Genomic DNA, 23,138 nt, shown 5'->3' on the forward strand with positions numbered 1-23,138 from the left:
ATGTGCAGGTACCTTGACATCGATAGCTATTCTCTTCCTTTGCTCTTCCCCTGGTCTCTGTCCTCAGACCCCGTTGGCGTGGAGACCAGTCCTGACCGGCGCGGCTCATCCTCTCACCCGGCCGACCGCCAGCCCCAACGCTTGGCCCGGAGCCAGTCGGATGCTTCGCCAGCGGCGACCGTGACCCCCAGCCACGCCCCTGCGGCAGCTCCCGGGACCCCGGCGCGGGTCAACCCCTTCTCCAGCCGGCGGGACCTCAACGGCGGCCGCTGCAAGCTGCTGGACACGCCCAGCATGTCGGTCATCTCCCTCAGCTTCTCCCTGCCCGCCCCGCCCCTCCGGCCCTCGCCGCTGTCGCCCCACGCCCACCACCCCGGGGCGGGGCGCAGGAGGAGCGGCCCCCCCAGGAGGTGTCTGTCCCTGCCCTCCACCCCGGACCTGGGCGGGCTGGCGGCCGGCTCGCGATGGAATCACCAGGACGTGTGGAAGGAAGGGACAGAGCTTCCACCGGTGGCGCCCCAGGCCGGGCTCACAGACGGGTCCTCCCCTGGGGAGGCTCTGGGGGTGGAAGAGCAGCGGGACCGGGGGCCGACCGCAGGGGAGGAGGACGTAGGGGCCACACAAGTGTCAACGGAGGACTCTGCTCTGGAGACGCTGTCCCTGGAGCGCCTAGAGGAGGAACCGGAGGAGCAGGAGGAGCCGGAAGAGCAGGAGGAGCCGGAAGAGGGCGGGGAGGCGGAGGGTCTCAGTGAGGCCATGGACTGCACCAAGTCCCCCGAGGCTGAGGGCGGAGCCCCCACAGCCAGCAGGCCCCTGCGCACCTCCTCCTCCTACTGCCCCCTGCAGGCCAACGGCTGGCCCCTCCCCATCTCCAACGGGCCGCCCTCTCTGCCCCCCCTGCCTCGCGTGGACAACAACAACGGCCCGTCGCCGGCGTGCGTGATGGGACGGCAGGTCCGGTGGGGGGGGCTGGGGGCCGGCTGGGGGCTGAGCGGCTACACTGGGGCCCCCCCCACCGAGCAGGACCCGGGCGGGTCCTGCCCCAGCTGCTGCCTGGTGGGCCTGGCCCTGCCGTCCGCCCGGCCCTGGACCAGCTCCCTGCTGCCCAAGCTGCGCCGCCCCCCCCCTCGCCACAACCTCAACGGTGCGCGGACCGCCGCCTCCCCGGCCGGACCCTCATGCTCGGCAAGCTCCGCCCCCCGCACCCTGATGGGTAGTGGGGCCAATGGACTGGGGGCCACGGTGGGGGCGCCACGGGGGCGGGGCCTGACGCTGCCTGAGGCTCAGACCTGAGCACGCCACACTCACAGTTGCATGGGGGGGGGGGGGGGGCTACAGTCTGCTGCTACAGGGGCTTTGAATGTGTGACGGCAACCAGCCACTCCATAGAGATGTTCACACGAGACCACGACCACGGGGATAGTGGTCAGACCGAGCAAAGGACACAGGAGCTGCAATCCAAGCTGAAGACAGGCTAGGTCGTAGGCCGCCCCTCATGGTGTTAAAGCTTTATACTAGTACTGGACCAAATAACACTTTGTATACGGCTGTGTCTCCTGTCCCGACCCGAGTCCAGCTGTGCTGAACTGTTTTACCGCTGTGCTCCATTCGGCGCTGGTCTATATTTGTACTGATTGCTTACAACTATTTGTCAGTGCATTTGCGCACGTTAGTTTCAGTAAAAGTATTTTTGCTATATTAACAACTTTTGATTATCTAAGGAAAGGCCAACATTTTCTCAAACTGATTTTCTATAAGGTGAATGTCTTCTTTTACACTGTGATTGGAATATGACTTGGATGATGAAAAACGAATAATATCAATGTCTCAATACTATTTAATATGTTCATTTGAGCAGTGTGTGTACGCGCGCATGTGTGTGTGCGCGGGTTAATCAAATGGAATTTTAAAGGATACATTTTTATGGAGGTGTTGGAAAACCGTAGTCTAATGTGCGCGTGCGTTTCTGTTGTTCATTTGTTAGTCAGAATGGGATGGGATGATGTGCAGCAGATGTTAACCATTAAACCATAATGTCCTTCCTGTGTTCCAGTTCCCGTTGGTATGTGCGTTATTATTTTAGTCACATGAAGCTCCCCCACTCCTTATGCTAGAAAATATGAAGCACAAACGGTATTTCCATATACTTTATGATGTGATACCGGCAAACTAGACCATTTTATTAATACGGTTGTTATTAAAGCCCGTCTTTTAGGTTTAAAGGTAGTTTGATACGCTTTGGTATAGGATCAGCATTGTTTAGAAATCATCCTAACTAAAATGCAATTTAGTATTGTTATATGGACAAGATACAAATCTGAAAATCTTAATTCATGATGAATCGCTGAATTAGTCAAAGCATCAGCACGCTGATCCTCTCTTGACTAATTCAGCGATTCATCATGATAGAAGTGTTTCTGTACGCAGTAAGTTGCGTGTCGTCGACTGGGTCCAGAACCACGGACAGCGCGAGCGTCTGTCCCGAGGAGCAGCGATGACAGGCGGCAGCGACTCATGTCTCCTGTTCCTCTCGACGCGTCCATGACACCTACAGGCTGCTGTCTGGCTGGTTCTGCTGAACCTGCGATGGAAACATTGTCCGTGTCCCACGGTCCTCTTCCGTCCATTTCTAACTGCATTCAGCGACCATAATGTTAAAATAAAGTGAATGTTGCTTTCAAAAAAGGAAGACACCAGAGAGTTGAAACCAGGGGGACTTGGGTTGATCATCAGGAGAAGAACATTTATGTTATAAATTGAGCCAACCGATGAGATGTATTTTTGTTTTGCAATATGTTGTCAATATCCATTAATTATAAAAGGAAAAAGGTTTTCGTGAACTGGGTGTGGCTGCCGATTAGATCTCGCTCTCTCGCTCTCTCTCGCTCGCGCTCTCGCTCGCTCTCTCTGACACACACCCGACGTGTTTAAGGACCAGTCTTGATGTCTATGCATAGGGGGATCGCCCACCGCCACCCAGTCAGGTTTGAAGAAGTTCCACCAGATCCTTCTGGCTGATCCCTACTCCGAGGCGGTAAGTGGGATCCGGTCTCTCTCTATCTCTTTACGGTCTAGGTCAGTCTGTATCGCAGGTGAAACGATCGCTTTGCCGCAGGATTGTGAATTGATGGGCCTGCATCGGAGTCCCTGTTGTCCAGTATACCGACGTTTCACATCAGCTCCCTACAAACGGAATGTGTCCATAGTCGATTGAGGGACCGGAGACGGTAGGTCATCCTCTGAGGACGCTGGTAGGGATGAGGACTTCTTTAGTATTTTGGGATCTACAACTTAAAATAATGTCATGTTTTGGACTCAACACGTCCGTGTTCATTCTTCGTCTGAACACCCCAGGACATTGGACGGGACAACACGCAGGCGCCTCCACAGGGGAGATGGTTCCCCTTTAGCAACAACCATTAAAATAGTCTACAGTGTTAAATTGATAGCTGAAAGGGATGATATCGATTATTTCTAGAAAATCGTCACCCAAAAATGGTAATTAGGTTCCAAATGGGGATCCTGGCTTCAGACAAAAAGATGGGACTGCGATTTAATCCCTAGAGGTCACTGTTTTACAGATGTGGCATTTGAGGGGAGTGATGCTTGTGGGAACATAGAGGTGACGGGGCAGCCCGTCATCACAATAGATCCAGTTATTATGGGATGTAGTTTGGCTAATTTGCTTTACTTATTCTTACATTTCATGTGTACAGCGTGTACAGTCCACACATTTCACTGCTTGCACAACAAAGGAATGTAAATTATGCTGCCCTACATGTTAGGTCTTCTGTCATTACTCTAAGACAATGCATGAGGCCACATACAAACACACACACACACACACACACACACACACACACACACACACACACACACACACACACACACACACACACACACACACACGGCACATTGATGGTTTAAGATATGTTTTGACCTTGGCAGAGTTGTGATTTAGCAAAAAAAAAAATTAAATAGTATAAATAAGGAGTTGTAAAGGGCAATAGAGGCAGCAGAGAAAACAGGCTGACATGATGTGTCATCATTACAACTTTGCTATGTTGTATTTACACCTCACCTTTGCTTCTATTTACCTTCAGAGCAAAAAAAAAACCTCAAGGTCAGAGAGAGAGAGAGAGAGAGAGAGAGAGAGAGAGAGAGAGAGAGAGAGAGATAGAGAGAGAGAGAGATAGAGAGAGAGAGAGAGAGAGAGAGAGAGAGAGAGAGAGACAGACAGACAGACAGACAGACAGACAGACAGACAGACAGACAGACAGACAGACAGACAGACAGACAGACAGACAGACAGACAGACAGACAGACAGACAGAGATTCAATTCAATTAAATGTAAGTTATTGGCATGAAAAAGGCATTCCTTGATATTGCCAAAGCAAAACAATAGCAAGGACATAAATAACACAATGAAACAAGTAATGTTAAAAGAGACAAGGCAGTAAACATCAGTAACAGTTGGTACAAAGAACTAGAGAATTAGTTGCAGAGTAAAACACAATGTGAACAGTAATAGTACACCAAGCCTGGTCTATCTCTGGTCCGTCTCCAGGGTCTGATTGTGGACCGGTTTGTTTGTGACCCAGTCTGTCTGTGGACCAGTCTGTTCGTGAACCAGTCTGTCTGCCTGTGGCCTGGTCTGTCTGTGGACCGGTCTGTTCGTGGACCAGTCTGTCTGTCTGTGGACCGGTCTGTCTGTCGGCCGGTCTGTCTGTGGCCCGGTCTGTCTGTGGGCCGGTCTAATGTGGACCGGCCTTTCTGTCTGTGTACTGGTCTGTCGACCGGTCTGTCTTTGGACCGTTCTCTCTGTCTGTCTGTGGTTGGTCTGTCTTTGGACCGGTCTTTAGGGCTGGTCCACTGAGCCCGGATCTGCTCTGCGTCTCCCTGGGTGTGAAGGCAGATGCGGTGCTCTACTCTCTGCTGGTGTGTCCTGATGGCTCAGGGCCAATAACTGTCCCTTTTGGATCGGGTTCTGGGTGTGCTTGGAGATACCTCGTTTTGGCCAGGGTTTTGCTGGGGGCGGGACTTTCTTCTGGGTTGGTGCCCTGGTATTTTAGTGCTTTTAGTGCTTTGTGCTGGAAGACATTTGGATTGAACAAAATATGAAATTCCAATATATCAATTTGACGTTTGACGCTCTTTCTCTCTCTCTCTCTGTCTCCCTCTCCCTCCCTCTCTCCTAACATGACAGTGATGTGATGACTTCACTCGCTACGGATCCAACACTTCCTGATTCATAACCAGAGCGCCATGGCAACAGGCAGAAAGGGTTGGTTCCCATCCGTCTGTCTCTCTGAGGATATATGTGTGTGTGTGTGTGTATATGTGTTACTTTGGATTTGTGTGCATGTGTGTGTGTGTCCGTGTGTATGTGTTTCCAAGGACTTGTGTGGGTGCGTGTGTGTGCGTGTGTATGTGTTTGTTTTCACACACGTTTGAAAGAATTCAACTTATAGGTTGTGATCGGAGCCATGGGGAGAGACAGCGTTTAGAAGTTTTCTTGCCATCCTGCATGTTTGACAACATATGTGTCAAAAGAACTACTTGAGACACGAGACCCAGATGTTTGAATTTAGGATTGAAGGTGATGATTTATGAGCTAATAGCTCCCAGCTCTTTTCTGTGCATCTCCTCCCTGATTGACAGTAAAGGCACCCTCCAAATGGCGGAGGAACTAAGGGAGGGGATGTTTTTGTTTAGTTTGACAATCTTTTCTGCTCTCTCTTTACAACCCTGGAGTCTTTGCGAAAGCACCTTTGAATGGTACGGCCATGTTTAGCCTTAGTTGTGGTGTGTTCCCCTGTCCTACCGATCACAAGGGTCCACCTCCAGTAAAGGGGGTGGGGTGCGTTTCCCCGACGACAACGAGCCCCCAGGCTCTCCTACACGCCGTGATGACCAGACCTCCCCGGCAACCATCACGGCCATCCCAGAGAAGGACGGCAGCTTCCTGGTCAAGGTGTGTCCATGTTCATCCTAGTGTACTCACACACAAAACACAAACACATACACTCAAACACACACACACACACACACACACACACACACACACACACACACACACACACACACACACACACACACACACACACACACACACACACACACACACACGTCTGTAAGTTGGACATTTTCTTCTGCTTTGACATTAACTTTGTAACAACAACTCCTTTTGTTTATAAAGACATGTTTCTCCATTTATTTTGTGGTCTTACTCTTGACTGAATGTTACCCCCCTGCCCAGGCCGGGTTCCTGAGGAGTCACCACCGCTATGAGGTGGTCTTCACCGTGCCGGACGTGCAGACCGTGGGCAAGGAGCTCTTCTCGCTGCCTCCTGCCGCACATAGCAGCCTCAGAGTCCACTGCATCACCAGCACACTGGAAGGTAGGTCCAGACCCTGTCTGAACTGTGACCCCATCCAATACGCAACATCTAACGTTAGTAATACTGACCCATTAGCTCTAAAGTTACTAACACTGAAGCTATTAGCTCTAAAGTTACTAACACTGAAGCTATTAGCTCCAAATAGTGGTGCAAAGGGTCAACCGTACGGGTCAGCCCTCACGGTTCGGGACGCAAGTGATCCGCGGATCGGCTGACAAAAAATAAATAAAAGTTGTGCGTTCACGTTATCGGCGTATGTTTAAAGGACAATTCCAGTATTTAGCACATTGAGCCCCCTTTCTGGTTTGTCTAGGACGAAATATAGTGGTTGACACAACGAAATGTTGACTATTGGTCCTGTCTCGGGTATTTTGCTCATATCGAATCAACCCTGCCTGCTTCAGAATGGCTGACTTAGGGCATTGACAAAACTGTCCTTAAAACAACACTAAACGTTTGTTTTCAGAAATGTGCAACTCCCCGAGTGGTTAGTGGTTTTCGTCTATATTCCTTATCAAGTATCGTAGCGAAATACAGTTTCTGTCGTGTTTTATTTGGCATTTTGTAAATCCCATTGACACGGAAACCAAACCTGAAGCGGAAATGGGCTGTTTATGTTTGGTTGTAGTCTTTTCGCTCGGTTCTCCGTATCAACAGTAGGGCTAGAACCGAGCGAAAAGACTACAACCCCCCTTTCCGTTTCCGGTCATCGAGCAATGAGTCTTCAAACAAAATGCCAAATAAAACACAACAGAAACTATATTTCGCTACAATACTTATCAAACTACCTAGATGAGGATGTCTGCTTTGCCTGGGGAGAGCGTAGACTCTAAACTCTCCCCAGGCAAAGAAGACATCCGGAATTTAAAGGGGAGCTACACAACTTTTGTGGCTTAATTTATCTTAATATAACAGCTTAAGAGTCATTGTGATGGTTCTATTACCCTTTATGGGTCGTTTGGTCGCTGTTTCGACTCCCCCCTAGCGCATCTTGAGAGAAAAAGGGAATATGCAAGTCTCTGCCGGCGACCCGCAGCCCACTCTCGCGGGAGTCTCGGGTCTCGCGAAGCACCGAATTGCTTTACGGCATACAGACCCACAAACACGGAACCGGCTCGATGTAACACAAGTAGCGGAGGGATTGTTGCATTCATCATGGATCAGCCGACTAAAATGAGAAAGAGGAACCCAATGTCGGAGAAACAGAAGAAGAGAAAAGGGAGACTGACCGACAGAGAGGCCAGACACGAGTAAGCGTTGGGCGAGCTTCTCAGGAATAGAGTGAACTGAAAGAACAAGAAGACTGCAAATTGGATGCCGACCTGCCATGGCCGTGTTGCTCTTGAAATTGTAAGTAACCTTGGGTGAACTTTGTCCTCTTTGCATTGTGGCTTCTTGATGTTGATAGTCTCTGTAAAAATGTGTTTGCTCGACCGCTTTGTTGTGAGCCCTGTATGTTTCTAGCTTGCTTACTCGCTACCAAACCTTTGTTTCCATGGTTGTTTTGCTGTTCCTCTGTCTCGTCCCCCAGATACAGGCTAAATCCCAGAATCCAGGTTCTTGTTTATTTAGATCATTAGACCGCTATTCGAATGCCTCAGATTTATCGATGAGTGTATGTGATATGTCCGGCTGGCCATATAATGCAGTACCCTGCACGAGAGCTGCTAGTTAGCACATATTCGTCGGTAACAGAACTGTTACGATACGTGAACCTCTATTATAGCTTTAGCCATGTTTAACCTTTAGTGTAGTTCCCCGCTTGTAAACATGTTTGTAAAAGGATTGCTTCATATTTTTTCTTAGTTACAAGCGTTGGCAAACAGCATTGTTATGAGGAGGCTTGATGACCCAAGACAGATCGGCCTGCCTGCCCTGGTACAGCCACCACCCACATCCGAACTTGTGCGGGTACAAGTGTCACGAGGAAATCCAGAAAACCCTCAAGAAGATGTTACACAATAGCCATAAGGCAAAAAACAAACCATGAAGAACTGTCACTCGCATTTCTTTCAATATCCAAAATAAATATTATTCTAACCAAAGTGTGTATTATTGAACAAATGAAGGAAAGGTGGTACAAACATCTGTTATTTAAGAAAATTAAACATTTTAAAACCATATACAATAATATTTATTTACAATGTTTATTTGCAAGCATTTACATGTCAACATAAATGTGTCCCAAATCTTCCAGACACAGCATCTGCCTATGACAACATTCCTGGGGGACGAGCAACAGCATACCGTCTCAATCTCTGAATCCATTTCCCTGTAATTCCTTACACAAGTGACGTACTTGAGCAGATTCATAAATGTACGATTGCTGGGCAAATTGTTCATGCTATCGTTATGTATTATGTTGGCCAACACTCTGACACTGATCGTTCTGTTCAACAACCAAGATAAAACTTTATTGTCTTGTTATCTTTTTTGTTGTCAATCCGAAAATGATCCGACCCATGACTCAAAAACCATGACTAGTTCCGAACCGTGGGTTTTGTGATCCGTTGCACCCCTAGCTCCTGTTACGTATTTTAAACACATAAGCTGCCCCCACATAGCCACTAGGAAGCCCATCGAACACATAAGCTGCAATAACTACTCCAGCCACAGATGGCAGCAACTTTAGACAGGTGAGGATGGCGGAGCCATTACGTCACACCGGCCGGTGAGACAAATAAAGCGACCGATTGGACTACTTTCTTCAGAAAAAACGCAACACCCCAAAGTAACTAGGACTAAAACTACTAGCTCCAATAATAACACTGAAGCTATTAAGGAATTTCTCCTCCAGGGGATTAATAAAGTTGTTATCTTATCTAAATAGCATAAAAGTTACTAGCACTAAATCTACTAGATCAAAAGTTACTCAGACTAAAACTACTAGCTCCAAAGTTACGAACACTGAATTACTAACTTCAACGTTACTAGCCACAAGGCTAAGAACACCAAAACATTTGGACCCAAAGCCAGTAGCCCCATGCTACAAACAGCCAAACGCTGATAGCCCTAATGCTACTGAATCCAGAGGGCAGGAGCTTAATGGCTTCAAATTCAGAAAGGCTGCACCACAGTAACAGTTGTTGCTGTGGTAAAAACAAAAGCAGGTGAAAAAATGACTTCTCCTCCTTCTAGTGAGATTATATGATGTTAAATTATAAGCAAAAAATGTTTTTGTTGTAAATTCATGGGAGGAACATTTACTGCGTAATTATAATTTCACAAATGTACATGGAAGTAAATTTAATCATTCTCATTTGCATTGCATTTCAATCTCACAAACAAATCTTATAATTGTTTGAATATCAATAGCAATATATACATACAAGAAACCATGACCAAGGTTGTTGCCTCGGAAGAATGATGGGAAGGACTTAATGCAATCAGTCCAAGCACAAAGGACAGATCAGTACTGATATCATGAGCCCGAGCTGACAAGGGAGGCTTCAAAAATCAATAGGACAGCTCTGATTACACCCACAGTCTTGCACGCGCGCGCACAGAAACACACACACACACTGTCTGCCTGACTGTCTGTCTGGAGTTAATAATAAATAACTTGGATTTTCCTTGTGAAGGCAGTGATGTCCATTTAGTGAAAATCCAACTATCGTTCAACGCAATGTGCCTCAAAACCATATATTTTATATTTTCAATCCACACATATGATGACTGGACTGGTGTCCGTCCGTGGTCATTAGTCCAACCTCTGTCTCTTGGCCTCTCTCTGCAGGGGGCATCAAGGTGACGTGTGAGTACCGGACCCGGCAGGAGGGCGTTCTGCAGGAGGACATCACCCTGGTGACCAAAGGCAGGAAAGACATGTGTTTGAAGGTCCACCTGCAGGCCCGGGTCATGGGTGGGTACACCCTCACTTGGGCTCCTGTTACACTTCGGTTAACTTTTCCTTATTGCTGCCTACACAAACTATGCATCTATGACATGAGTCCCTCCCTTTGAGAGTGACTCAGCACAAGTGTGCATAATTGTATTCTTGTTTGGATTGTTAATATAGCGCTGCATGCTAATTAGGCCTATGATCTATATTATAGTAGCCTTTTGTTAAAAGGGAAAATAATTATACTATACATATAACATATATAATATAAAAAAACAACGTCACCAGTGACTTATTCAACTTGATTCCAAAACGACGCGACTTCCATAGGATGTCTCCTTTAGTTTTCCATTGTCTACTTAGCTTACAGGAATAACACAGCCTACACTTTGACACTCAATGCACCCAAGGTCCTAATTCACCGGTTTCCACAGAACTTCACTTTACAGCGGCTAAATTAGCTTTATGCAGACGCTAGTATGTCCCACGGAGACATTGCTGCAGTAGTTATAATGGGGTTTTATAAGAGAGTGTATCTTCAGATCGCTGTAACATCACCCATCAGTATCAGATATTAGTTTCATTCCCATCAATCTGAGATGAACTACGTGGCGGGGAGCCAAGAAATGGCAGATGTCTGATCCGTCAGGCACTGATTCATTGGATTTTCCTTTTTTCTTTAAGCATAAAGTTGCAGAGCTCAGCAATAGCTGCACAGCAGTTTTTTCCCAAAACGAGGGGTAGGACATCCAAACCCATCACCAACTTACTGCCATTGAGTGCTGTGGATTCCACCAGTAGCTGAGCTAGAGCTAGCGTTGCCAGGCTAGCTCTCCCAGCCAAGTCACCTCTGATCCCGCGGCTGTTGGTCAAATTTGATCGCCGGTGTGGAATATTGTATATGTCGTGCTTTCACAAAGATTGATAAAGCCTGTTATACATATCATGAAAGTACATTTGATCCAATTGTTCATGGATAATTGTACATCGGATAGAAAGTTGCCTCCAGATGTTGACATGTGAAAGTCACTCTGGGTAACGTAAGAAAACAGCACACTGGAGAACTTCACGTGAACCTGACACGACAGCCAATGACAAACTGCAAATATCACATATGAAAACAGGACCTGGGTGCTCTGTACATCACCATTTGGGTCTTTCCCAAATTCAATGGGTTTCACGCTGTTTTATTGCTTAAAAGTCAATGTTGATCAAGGCTAAATACTCGGCAACTGGTTTCAGCAAAACTCCAGAATGTTGCTATGAAAACAGCCCGTCAGCTCCACGCCTTTGAAATATAAAACCTGCCTATCATGCAGCTCACTTCTTCTCTTAAAGGGGACCTATTATGCTTTTCAACTTTTATGACCTATAAACGTTGTTATAATGTTTAACCATACACAAAAAACAATGTAGATTTTCGGGAAACTCTTCCTCTCATCTGGGCGCTTTCAGCCTTCTCTGTCAACGCTCCGCTTCGTCCTTCTCCGCCCCCTCGCCCCCCTCCTGCCAACCCAACTCCGTTGTGATTGGTTACCTTCCTTGGAGCGTGCGCACGGGCAGATTTGACCAGGCATATGGGGGCGTGGCAGGAGTACGTCTACGTAGATGTTTCCCGGAAATATGAACAAGTGAATCGCAATCGTTGTCCCGAGTGTTTAGCGCTCTGCACAGCCACCCCAGACTGTTAGCAGGGAATACGTCGAAATGCATGTACATCAGACACTTTAGTATGGTTAAACATGACTATCAATCATTATAACAACGTTTATAGGTCATAAAAGTCGAAAAAGCATAATAGGTCCCCTTTAAAGACCACGCAGCGAGCAGTGGCTGTATTGAGTACTACTAACCTTTACGTTAGTAGTACTTTGCATTATAACGGGTTAAATACATCAACCATTTTTTTTCCACTTGTAGTTGCAGCCTTTTTATTTTGTGTGTGTTCAAGGGCTGTTGAATTACAGTAGACAGTAGAATAACGCTCACATCCCAGAGATTATATTATGACTTACATCTCATGTCTCACATTCAATGGCAACAGACAGCAACCATACAAAACGAGACAAGTTGCATACACTTAAATGAGTGAGAAGAATCCTCCCGTCCTTTCGTCCTGGTGTGTACCTCATCTCCTCGTTGTTGTGCCCTCGTAGACCCCCACCACGGGACCCCCATGCTGCAGGAGGGGGTGAAGTGTCTGGGGATGGAGAAGGACAGCCAGGGGAAACACAGCAGCAGCCACAAGAGGAAATGACCCGACAACACAGCCACAAACATAACATTACATAAATGCTTGCTTAAATATGATATTCGAAATTGTATCTTTAAATATATTGTAATCTAGATCAACTGTTAATATGTATATATATAGATTAGTTCTGTCAGTTAAACGCGTTATTAACGGCGTTAACGCAAACCAATTTTAACTGCGTTCATTTTTTATCGCATGATTAACGCAATTCTTTTATTTCTTTTGGAAAATGATATATATATTTTTTTTTGTTTTTTTGCGCTCAAAACAAAGAAGCAGTAGCCTGACTGCTATGTTCAAGGCAGTATCTTTGTATGTTCATCGTTTAATTGCACTATAGGCTTTTTATTTGTATCGTCCTGTTTTGCCATATATGCCAATGTTGTTATCAATAAAAAAACATTTGCACAAGGCAAGCCGATGCACTTTTCCATGTTGATAAGAGCATTAAAATGAGAAAAATTAATGGGACAAAGAAATCAAGGGATATTTAGCATAGAAAAAAGAATTGCGATTAATCGCAATTGCTCGCGATTAATCGTGAGTTAACTATGGCATTAATGCGATTAATCGCAATTAAATATTTTAATCGCTTGACAGCACTAATATATATATATATATATATATATATATATATATATATATATATATATATATATGTGTGTGTGTATATATGTATACTGTATGTATATATATACAAAATACATACAAACAATTTGGCGTATACTTGAAAGATTGAATTGCAAAAACTAATGAGAACCTCTACATGTTAAACACAAATGAACAAGTAATTCATGTACATATGTATGTGTGTACACACATACATGCACTCATGCATGAACACACGTTGACATTTGCATACTGAAGACATGTCACTATGTAAAAATGACCACTTGATTAATTGCTGGGCGACCACATCATCAACATGTGCACCTTCCAAAAGACTCAAACTGATATTATCATTCTTTTGTTCTTTTGTCTTTTGACACCCAGTCAGCCTGGTTTGAAGCTCATTAGCCTTTATGTTAAGGTCAATCTGCAGTTTTATTTTTGTTTTCATAAAACAGAGCCTATTAGCACTATATTCTGATGGGCCATTTCTCTGATTGTTTTTATAATTTTGTGTAATTCCAGTTTTAACTATTAATTGTAATCATAATTTGGTCATATATGTAAGACCTAAATAGGAGGAGATGTAAGTATGACACCCGATGTGTGCCGGGCTTCAGGAAGCAGAACTCAATAAGGATTGGTTGGTCCGTTACTCAATGATAATGTTGGAGGTAAAACTAGCTGACCAGCGCCAACAACCTGAACCTGCACTGGCAAAGTGGCCCCCAACATGGATGTATGGATCAATACAGAGTGCAATGACTCAAATTCTTAATAAGACAATGAAGGATTAACAGTCAATTTCTGATCTGAGTATTACCGGTAACCGGTTGTAACAGTTGCCGGACCCAGAAGGCTTTTCCTCTTTGCTCATAACAGAATAGTGTAAAATGTAAGGCTGGAATATATAAGAAAATATATTTATATCACATGCATACAATGCCTCATATCTTATTATCTTACAAATTCACAGACACACACACACACACACGCACGCACGCACGCACGCACGCACGCACGCACGCACGCACGCACGCACGCACGCACGCACACACACACACACACACAAACACGTAAACTGTTATATGTATATGTAACTGTTATATGTAAAATGTTCCAACCCCGCCTTCCACCCGTCCAAGGAGGACAAGTCACCAAGCAGGTTGTGTTGAGTTTTATGAGAGCCAACAAAAAAAATATTCTTACTTCTTTATCACTTGTTAATTACTTCTTTGAATTCTATTGATACTTTTTAGATTTTAATATTTGCCATAGTATGCTACAACGTGCAAGATTTTTATTGTTTTATTGTATTGTTGTGAAATGTGAGATACATTATTGTGGGTAGACACTAATCAGAAGGTTAGAGTGACCTTGGTTCAGAGATCGGAGAGATCCCATTGTCAGGTTTTTCCAGTGGGCGTGGTTCTTTCTGGTCAGTCACAGCCAAACTCCACGACAACACGACACTTTCAACCTCTAAGAACATTAAAGCACGCTTGGATGGGCTTTGGAGAGGGAGAACACCAGAAAGTACCAGAAAATAGTTTAAAGGGGACATATTATACCACCAGGTGTGAGTGTGATTATTTAAAAAAAAATAGATAAGTAGAAGTTAAGAATTAGAAAATGAGAAGCCCGCAAAGTCAAGCCAGTCGGTGGGTCACTGTACATGCGAAAAAAATTGCTCTGGGCCCCGTTTCCCGGAAGCATCGTAAGTGGATCGTGAAGTGCGTCCTACGAGCATCGTACAGTTTTCACACCGTTTCCCGAAAGCATCGTTGGTAACGAACGTCGTGAAAATGCTCGTAGCTAACGAGGACTCCGGGGGTACTCGTAGGATGCTACGGGCATTGTTAGCCTACTATAGCCTCAGTGGCGTCACAAGCGGACATTCCGTGTGTTGGATACGTTTTATTAAAGCACATACCACGTAATGCCCAGCTGGTGCAATTTCGCAACCAAAAACAGTGGTTACCACCGATATATTACTCATAGACTAGGCCTACTGTAAGATTTAAACAGCAAAGATAGAGACATGTTAGAGGTCAACAACAACATAATTTATTGCTGCATTTAAAAATACATCAATCAAATCAAATACATCACCGATCAAACGCCACGTCACAAGGCATATAATAAAATCAAATGATTCCATTGGTCTTGTGTGGGAGGTCGGTTTCGAGCTGCACTTGCTGTCTCCCTCTGATTTTAATTCAACCATCATGGTTAAAATGTCCTCATATTGATGACAGAAGTCGCTACTGTAGAAATGCATCATGCTGAGAATTTCTGCTGGCGGTTTTGGTTGCGATTGTTTGCATTAAGCACTGTAGGCGCTCCGGTGAGGCTGTGATGAAGTTCACTATTTATTGGACCCTGTCTAGACAGTAACGAACACCCCTGACCATAGTTAATCGATTGCGTTTGTAGTCTACACTCAGACATGAACTCATTATTGCATGCGGGTCTTCATTTATAAAAAATTTTAAACATTTGGGAGTATGCAATAATGCAAATTATTCTAAAGAGGTCAGAGACTCTGTGCGCAGCCCAGCCTTCCCCAGTGAACCAAGAAAGCCCGTGCCGTGACGACCAGGGGGTGACCCCCTCGGTTATACACAGGAAACTTGAGATAAGGTGAAATCACCGGGCGTGCCAAGCAGCGACCGAACAGGCTCGGCAGTGTAAAAAGACCTATAGCCTGCTTCATCCTGCCCAACAATATGGGAAGGATCTAGACCAAGCTCTCCTAATAAGGTCAGCAATAGCCGTGTGTCAATGCATAGCCTCTGCGTTTGAATGATAATGAATGAATGGAACATTGCATTTTTAATCTCTACAAATATTCTAGACTAGAGAATGCGCACCAATCAATGAAACCTTATGCAGAATATGTAATATGGAATTATTTCAGTGGGGGAAGTGTCGTGAAAAAATGGATGTACACTGCGTTTAGGATTAGGACTGATATAGGCCTAGCATATGTCGGCCTAGGTCTAATCAATTGTGTTTTAATATCTTTAGCATTCATATTATTGCAGTCTATTCTTTTCGTAGGCTATTCTGCTGTTGGCCTTGATGGGGAGATATTTTAACGCTTATTTTAACCCCATTTTCCTGCGACATTCCTGTCTCCCCCTCCTACATAGCCCGTTTCAGCACCGTTTCAGGTGACAGTTACGATCCTACGAATGCGAAGTACGTGCGAAGATCCATCTTTATCGGGAAACGAGGCCCAGGTCTATTCGGTCATCATTGGTTATCTCGCCAATGGAAAAGTGCTTAAGTGTCGGATAACGTGGACATCTGGTCCCTTCCTTGGTATTTACACACAAATTATAAAACTGGTTACTATACTATGTGAATGGTTATACCCTGCTACCGATGAGTTTTGTCACCGGATGAATGATTCAAGTTCTGCTTTTTTTGCGAATGCAGCTATATTTTTAAACCATCTATACAATGAAAAATGAAAAGCTACTTTTTTTCTTTTAAGAAATGAACATACCCTACATAATGTATTTTCCTCAAAACATGGTGCTTACTATTGATTTATTTTCCGCTGTTTGTGCAAACACATGATCAAGGGTTAAAGTTATTTATTATTGAAGACCAAACCATGTAAAGTGCTTTTGACCATATACGATGGCCTAACTTACAAATTGAAATCATGTATTTTGAGCAGCAGGAGCCCTCATTTTTGGCATAATCTTTGTGCTTGTTTAAGGTTTAACATGTGAGCAATCAAAAGCACTATTCATTGTGACCAATGTTTATTAGGTGAGTGCTGCATGCAGCTTAACTTTTTTTCAACTTTTTTAAGATATTCTCATTTTAAAATATCTATATTTTTAAATGGAAGTAAATTCTCTGACACTTCAACTACTTAAGACAGAAGTGACTTTATTGAGGGTTGCTTTATTTTTGCTCATGTACAACCAACCATACATTTTCTGTGGCTGTATCCCTGCACACGGAGCGCTCATGTGTGTGTGTGTGTGTGTGTGTGTGTGTGTGTTTGTAACTTATAAGTTATGGAGTCAAGATGCCAGGTGTTTATTGTGCTCACTATTGGTCTTTTACATGCTTAATTTGTGTGCTGTGTATTAATGTAATCTCATTGAAGAAACATTTTCTGCTGCTGTTAGTTTATTCTTTACACAGAACTTGTGAGGTTTGTGGGTGTGAGAGATAGATGAGAGGTTCCTTGTATACCACATAACATCATAGTTAATAATTAGGTTGCATTTAGGTTTGTATTCGTGTAGTTGCGATTGCAGAAGTATTTGATTTATCGTTTTTCTGGCAATATATGTTTTGGGCGGGTTTTTGGTTAGTTGGGCGGTTTTTAGTCTATAGTTTGGCTAGAAATTGCCAATCCGATCTGGGAACACATGCGATCTACACAAATGGGCGGTTTTTAGTCTATAGTTGGGCTAGAAATTGCCAATCCAATCTGGGAACACATGCTATCTACACAAACGATATGCCATATGAAAGCTGAGACTCAAAGGAGTCAACGGTATAAGCCTCCTCATTTTCTCCTCAGCTTACTAGATGAGAAGGAATAAGGTCAATAACATACTTTAAGTTACTATCACACACACACACACACACACACACACACACACACACACACACACACACACACACACACACACACACACACACACACACACACACACACACACACACACACACACACAGTGACTTTACTAAAACATATTTTCAACATTAATGTTGTCATGTTTACAAAAATGATACCGTTATTACCAAAATGAATGAATGAATGCATGAAAATACATCAACCATGGGCAAAATAATATATATGATGTGGAACCAATTCATAATGTAATGTATAAATTCACTGAGTTATCAGATTCTTTAACTTATGTTATGTGTCAACATTAAATATGATAGGAATGAAAGTAAAAAAAAGGAAGATAGACAGTAGGGACTGTAAAAGGTTATGTTTAGGGATCCACACCTTACAATTAAACAGTATACATGTCCAACCTTGTTCACTGAAGATGCTTGGCTTGTATCTTTGGCAACACTTGTTGTGTTGGTAGAACATATTGGTTCCAGAGTGGATAGGGTAATCAAGGCAAGGTAATTAAGGCATTTTGACATTAGTGTGGAGCTGATTGCGAGTGGCCGGACGGATTGTGAGGGATTCTCGCGGAGGGCGATGGTTATCGGAAGCAGCAGATCATGTCATGCTGAACTTCCACGCACTTCAGGTGGGTCACGATACAGTCAATGACCCGTCTCCTGTTTCAACTGTCTGTCCTGCACGCCAGGCACGGTGCCACACAGGATCTGTACATTAACATGGCTTCAACCATGTGTGCCTTCGCTGGGGGTGTGTGCGTTTGTATGTGTGTGTGTGTATGTTTAGGGGGGGGGGGGGGGGGGGGGGGGGGTTGTGTTTGTTTGTGTGTGTGTGTGTGTTTGTGTGTGCGGGGGTGTGTGTATGTATGTGTGTGTGTGTGTGTGCAGGGGTATGTGTGTGTGGGTGTGTGTGTGTGAGGGGGGCGGGGGGGGGGGGTTGTATTAGACATTAAAGAGATTACTTTCAGGCCTCTGAAACAGAGGAGTGTGTCCTATTTCCCTCCAAGTCTTTCAACCGTTTGTTGGACAGTTTTGTCTAATCTACACTATTATGTCATTGCTTTGGCTTTTGGGTCATGATTATGATTATACCAGGGTACTAACAACTTGATATTAGAATATGACAAATTGTCTGGATATTGAATGCTATTTAGCATTTGTGTATGATTTGTGTATTTGTTGACACATTTCCATGATGAACAAAACAATTGTACTCAAATAAAGCTTCACTGGTTAAGTCATGGTGAAATGATAAACAATGTATACCTCCTTGTTTTGTTTCTTTTTTGTGGTATGTTCCCTCCCTAGACACTGGTGGAACTTGAGAAAGTAGAGTGTTCCTCCGGCCCCCCGTGCGGCATGGAGAACAGCAAGGTGAGTGACGAAGGAGTGGGCACCTACTGTACTGTGCACTGAAGCATTGGGAAGTCTGCATAATGGAGAAGCCTTGTTCAGCAGACGTGTACCCACTGTTCACCCACTGCATCCAAAGACTTCGAAAACATCAAATTAAGCTTGATTAGGATTAGCCGCATGTCCCATTTCCAGCAATTCATTTCAAGGAATTAATTATTTTCTGAATCTGTCCAGATTCCAGTCCCGACGAAGTACACGCTGTATTTTTTTTATTCTGAACAGCATTTCCTCACCATCACTGCGTTGTGTGTGTGTGTCTTTGGGTGGGTGCGTACGGGTACTTGTGTGCGGGCGGGCATGAATGTGCGTGTGCTTGTGTCTGCGCGTGCGTGCTTGCATGTGCATGTTTGCTTATGTGTGTGTGTGTGAGTGAGTGTATGTGTGTGTGTGTGTGTGCATGTGCGTACATGCGTGTGCTTGTGTGTGTGTGCTTGTGTGCGCGAGTGCTTGTGTGTGTGCGCCTGATTGTGTGCATGCGTGTGTGTGCATGTGTGTTTGTGTGTGTGTCCAGCAGCCAGTGAAGGCGGTGTCCCCGGTCCCTCGCCAGCCCTCTGTGTGCCCGACCATAAAACACGCCTCGGGTTCGATGCAGCAGGTGCAGATGGCCTCCTCGGGTGAGACAGCCCTGCTCCTCATTGGTATCGGCATCGACCTGGTGATGTCATGATGCATTGACCAATGACAAATGTCTCATTTGCATTTACATTTAGGGCATTTCACAGACACTTTTATCCAAGTGACTTACAATAAGTACGTTGGTCATAAGAAAGAGAAAAAACTATATATCGCTGTCGTTACAGTACAGATATTCATAGAAACAAGAGCCAAGCACTCACTATTGCTAGGATAAGCCATTCAAATAAAGATAGCTAGAATAAGACCATACACAATGCTAAGTACTATTTTAAAGTGCCTCTCATGTCTATTAAAACCATAAGAGTTATAATTCGGTAGAGGAGGTAGAGACTCAACTTAAACAAATTGTTTCAGTTTAGACCCCTGCAATATAAGTCTGAACAGCCTTACATCTCAAATGACACACATTTCAGATCGTGTGGGAGGGCACTTCCTGTAACGGTAAACAGAAGTACATGTTTTCATCGGCTGAATATGAACGCATGACGTTCTCCTTCCAGTGGTCGGGTCGTTCAACCTGCTGAGGCCTCCAGACCAGGACTACACCTTGTCGTCTCAGATGAAGGCCATCCAGTCCATGAAGCACGCTGGCTTCACCGCAGTGTTCACGGGACAAACGGTGAACCAGGTGTCACGTCCATAATGAGGCTGACAAGATCTGTAGGGAGATGTACAGCACACATTCAAGACATTGCAGAAACCGTTTTCATGTCTGTTTTTGTTGTTCATGCAAGAAAGGCTGGATTGAATGACATAATGTATGTTGTTGTAGAATGTCCAAACCCTGTATGGGCTTTGTACATCATGACGTGCCATCGCAAAAACTGCATGTATTTCGGACGCATAGCAGCATAGGAGTGTTATTGATAGTAATGGTGTTTTGGTCAGTGTTTAGGAAGGAATCGTGACTTATTTGTCATGATGTGGAGACATTGACATTGTTAATTCTGACACAGCGTTTCTCATGCGAGTCGTGGCAACACAAAGTTTAGATTGGGCTAAGCTTCTGTATTTTAAGTTTGGGGGAATTATGTTACTACAACTCCCATGATGCATTCTAATGTACAAGCCCTGTTCCTTGCTGAAACCCTGACAGAAGCCGGACGCCGAGGAAGAGCTGTGGCAGGGGGAGGTTCCGATCGTGGAGGTCATCCTCGCCGACATCGACTCCCTGGTGCCCACCCACGATGAGGCGGAGACTGGAGACTGTGAGCTTGAGGAAAGAGCGTATAGTTGTGCTGTTTCTCAGCCACTGGAAGAAATCGGCGTACGCCATAACGGTGAGAGCAGCTAGGCGGAGACAGGAGCAGGGGCCAGAGGCTGACGGGGTCCAGGAGCTAGGGGTTGGCCAGAGAACCACCATGTTGCAGTTCTGCTGCCAAAGAACCGCCGTGGACAAGATGCTGCATTCCTGGAGGAACATCCGCGCGGAGAGGCCCGGGAAGGCCGTGGCTTCGGCTTCCAGCCGGACCACGTACTCCCCTGAGCAGTTCCTACGGGCGTCGGACGGCGTCGTCGTGGTGACCCACGACGACCTGACCCTGGAGCTCTTCATGCTGGGCTACTTCCGCATCCTGGAGCAGGAGCTGCCGCCCGAGGAGAGGAAGATGAGGCACCTGCTGTGCTTCGAGGTGTTCGACCACGTGGGCGGCTTCCCCTGGGAGACCGTGCGGGACTTCCACAAGGCCGTGGTGCGGGACGTCCAGGCCGGGAGGCGGCGCTGGGGCGACGGCTTCGAGGACGTCAAGGCACACTTCTTCGGCGAACCCTCGGCCACCCGCGGAGACCCCCTCGTCCCCCGGGGGCCCGCCGCCCGCACGGAGTCGGCTGACCAGCGTAGCAGCGAGGCGGACTCCTGTTTCAGCAACGGAGACATTTGTAAATACATCGACCGCAGCTTCGCCTTCTGGAAAGAGAAGGAGGCGGAGCTTTTTGATTTCGCCCCGTAGTCCGCAGTCATCCACGCTGGCTTTATTGGGGTTTTTCTTGTGAGTGATGATATATATTTACGGAATTAGTAGATGGTTGCGTTGATTTTTAGATCCAAAGTGTATTTGTGATATGTATTATGATTTAAATCATTTAAATCCATAAGTGTCCATTATATTGCCATGCCTAGTTGTGTGTTTTTGTGTGTGTGGATGCGTTTTCGATATATCTTATTTTATTTGAAGTTCTACATGTCCATGAGATACATGGGCCTCATCACTGGAGGAGACTGTCATCATCAATGGCCCTGTGACAACGCTGAGCTCATCACATATTCTCACGATGCCAAAACAAGCATGATTACACTGCCACCGGCAGTCAATGTCTACGCAAACACACAAACACACAGACAGACGGACGGACGGACGGACAGACACAAACAGACACACAACATGCATTCCAGAAATACACTTCAACCCAAACAATCCTAAAGGGTTACGCGACTGATTATTGCTGGAGCTCGCTGGTACCAGGAAACGTTTGCTGCACCCGCGAAAGTCAAGTGGTTGATGACTGCTGCCAGTGAACTCGATAGCTTACCACAGCAACCAACCCTTTGACCAATGGAAATTTAGAATTGCTGTAAGAACTGTAGAGGAAATTAGCTGTGTGTTGAAAAATATGTTGAAATCGAATTTATGATCAAAATAAAAATATGCAGAGCACTAGCAGTGCTTTTTTAGTCATTTTGATATTATAAAAGCTGGGAATACATAATGTTGAATGAAAACGGAACTGGAATACGAGACTGAATTCACATGTATTAATAACGAGTAACATTATTAAGCGGTGACTGCAGTCAGGAACGAAGGAATGTACTATGTCGAAGTCAAGACAACGCTATACACTATATGAAACATGATACATGTACACACACCCACAGAATATATGACACAACTTGTATTAAGGCGAGACACGGCAGGTGAATACGATTTTTTTTTTAACTTACAGATATCTTTATGAAACTTTACCGGTTGATTAGCCACATGATTAGAAGAAGAAAATGCATTGAAAGTTTTCTGTAATTGTATGTTAAGATATGCTAATTAGGCTATATCTAATAAAATATGCGCAAATATGCATACATTTTGAAACGAAGAATCGGACCATTGGAAAAAGCCAGGCTCAAAATTATTTTTTCATGTTGTTGCTATATTAAATAGAAAAATATTTACAAAGGGGATTATGGATATCTCCTTTCGTTATCCAGTTAATCAGAAAATACTGCCAATGCCTTAAAAAAATGTATTGCCGCCCTATTTTTATGCATAAAATGTCATGTAAATCAGGCCAAGAATGATATATCAACAAATCCCACTGTAAAAATCTCCATATAATAGCTGAGAATAAGATTCTAAAGTTTGGTGCATG

The 23,138-nt window shown here is 44.9% G+C and overlaps 3 protein-coding genes and 1 long non-coding RNA gene across 6 annotated transcripts in view; all 4 read left to right on the forward strand.

The window, feature by feature from the left end:
* LOC115540669 (dual specificity testis-specific protein kinase 2) overlaps positions 1 to 2,055 on the forward strand; it is a 30,467-nt gene extending 28,412 nt beyond the window's left edge. For both annotated transcript variants that reach the window (XM_030352152.1, XM_030352153.1), the window contains one exon: positions 68 to 2,055. In XM_030352152.1, coding sequence (XP_030208012.1) covers positions 68 to 1,293 — 1,226 coding nt within the window. In that variant the 3' untranslated portion in view covers positions 1,294 to 2,055. The remainder of the gene's footprint in view (positions 1 to 67) is intronic.
* Positions 2,056 to 2,897: 842 nt separating this feature from the next.
* On the forward strand, positions 2,898 to 12,909 carry adisspa (adipose secreted signaling protein a). 2 transcript variants are annotated; one of them, XM_030352154.1, is made up of 6 exons: positions 2,898 to 3,034; positions 5,208 to 5,285; positions 5,836 to 5,975; positions 6,261 to 6,402; positions 10,139 to 10,264; positions 12,400 to 12,909. In XM_030352154.1, exons 2-6 carry the CDS (start codon positions 5,267 to 5,269, stop codon positions 12,498 to 12,500), a joined length of 528 nt encoding a protein of 175 aa, XP_030208014.1. In that variant the 5' UTR covers positions 2,898 to 3,034; positions 5,208 to 5,266; the 3' UTR covers positions 12,501 to 12,909. The 2 variants fall into 2 exon arrangements, with proteins under 2 accessions (XP_030208014.1, XP_030208016.1); XM_030352156.1 differs by lacking the exon at positions 2,898 to 3,034 and adding an exon at positions 3,049 to 3,227.
* Positions 7,194 to 8,443, forward strand: LOC115540671 (uncharacterized). Its single transcript, XR_003976216.1, has 2 exons — positions 7,194 to 7,752; positions 8,209 to 8,443. It is a non-coding gene; the product is annotated as an uncharacterized LOC115540671 (long non-coding RNA).
* A 7,665-nt stretch (positions 12,910 to 20,574) lies between the features above and the next one.
* Positions 20,575 to 22,142, forward strand: LOC115540942 (espin-like protein). The gene has a single exon (XM_030352618.1). The coding sequence runs from the start codon at positions 20,966 to 20,968 to the stop codon at positions 21,725 to 21,727; it is 762 nt and encodes a 253-aa protein (XP_030208478.1). The 5' UTR covers positions 20,575 to 20,965; the 3' UTR covers positions 21,728 to 22,142.
* Positions 22,143 to 23,138: the final 996 nt, after the last annotated feature.

Source organism: Gadus morhua, chromosome 3, assembly GCF_902167405.1.
Source record: "Gadus morhua chromosome 3, gadMor3.0, whole genome shotgun sequence".
NCBI classification, from domain to species: Eukaryota; Metazoa; Chordata; class Actinopteri; order Gadiformes; family Gadidae; genus Gadus; species Gadus morhua.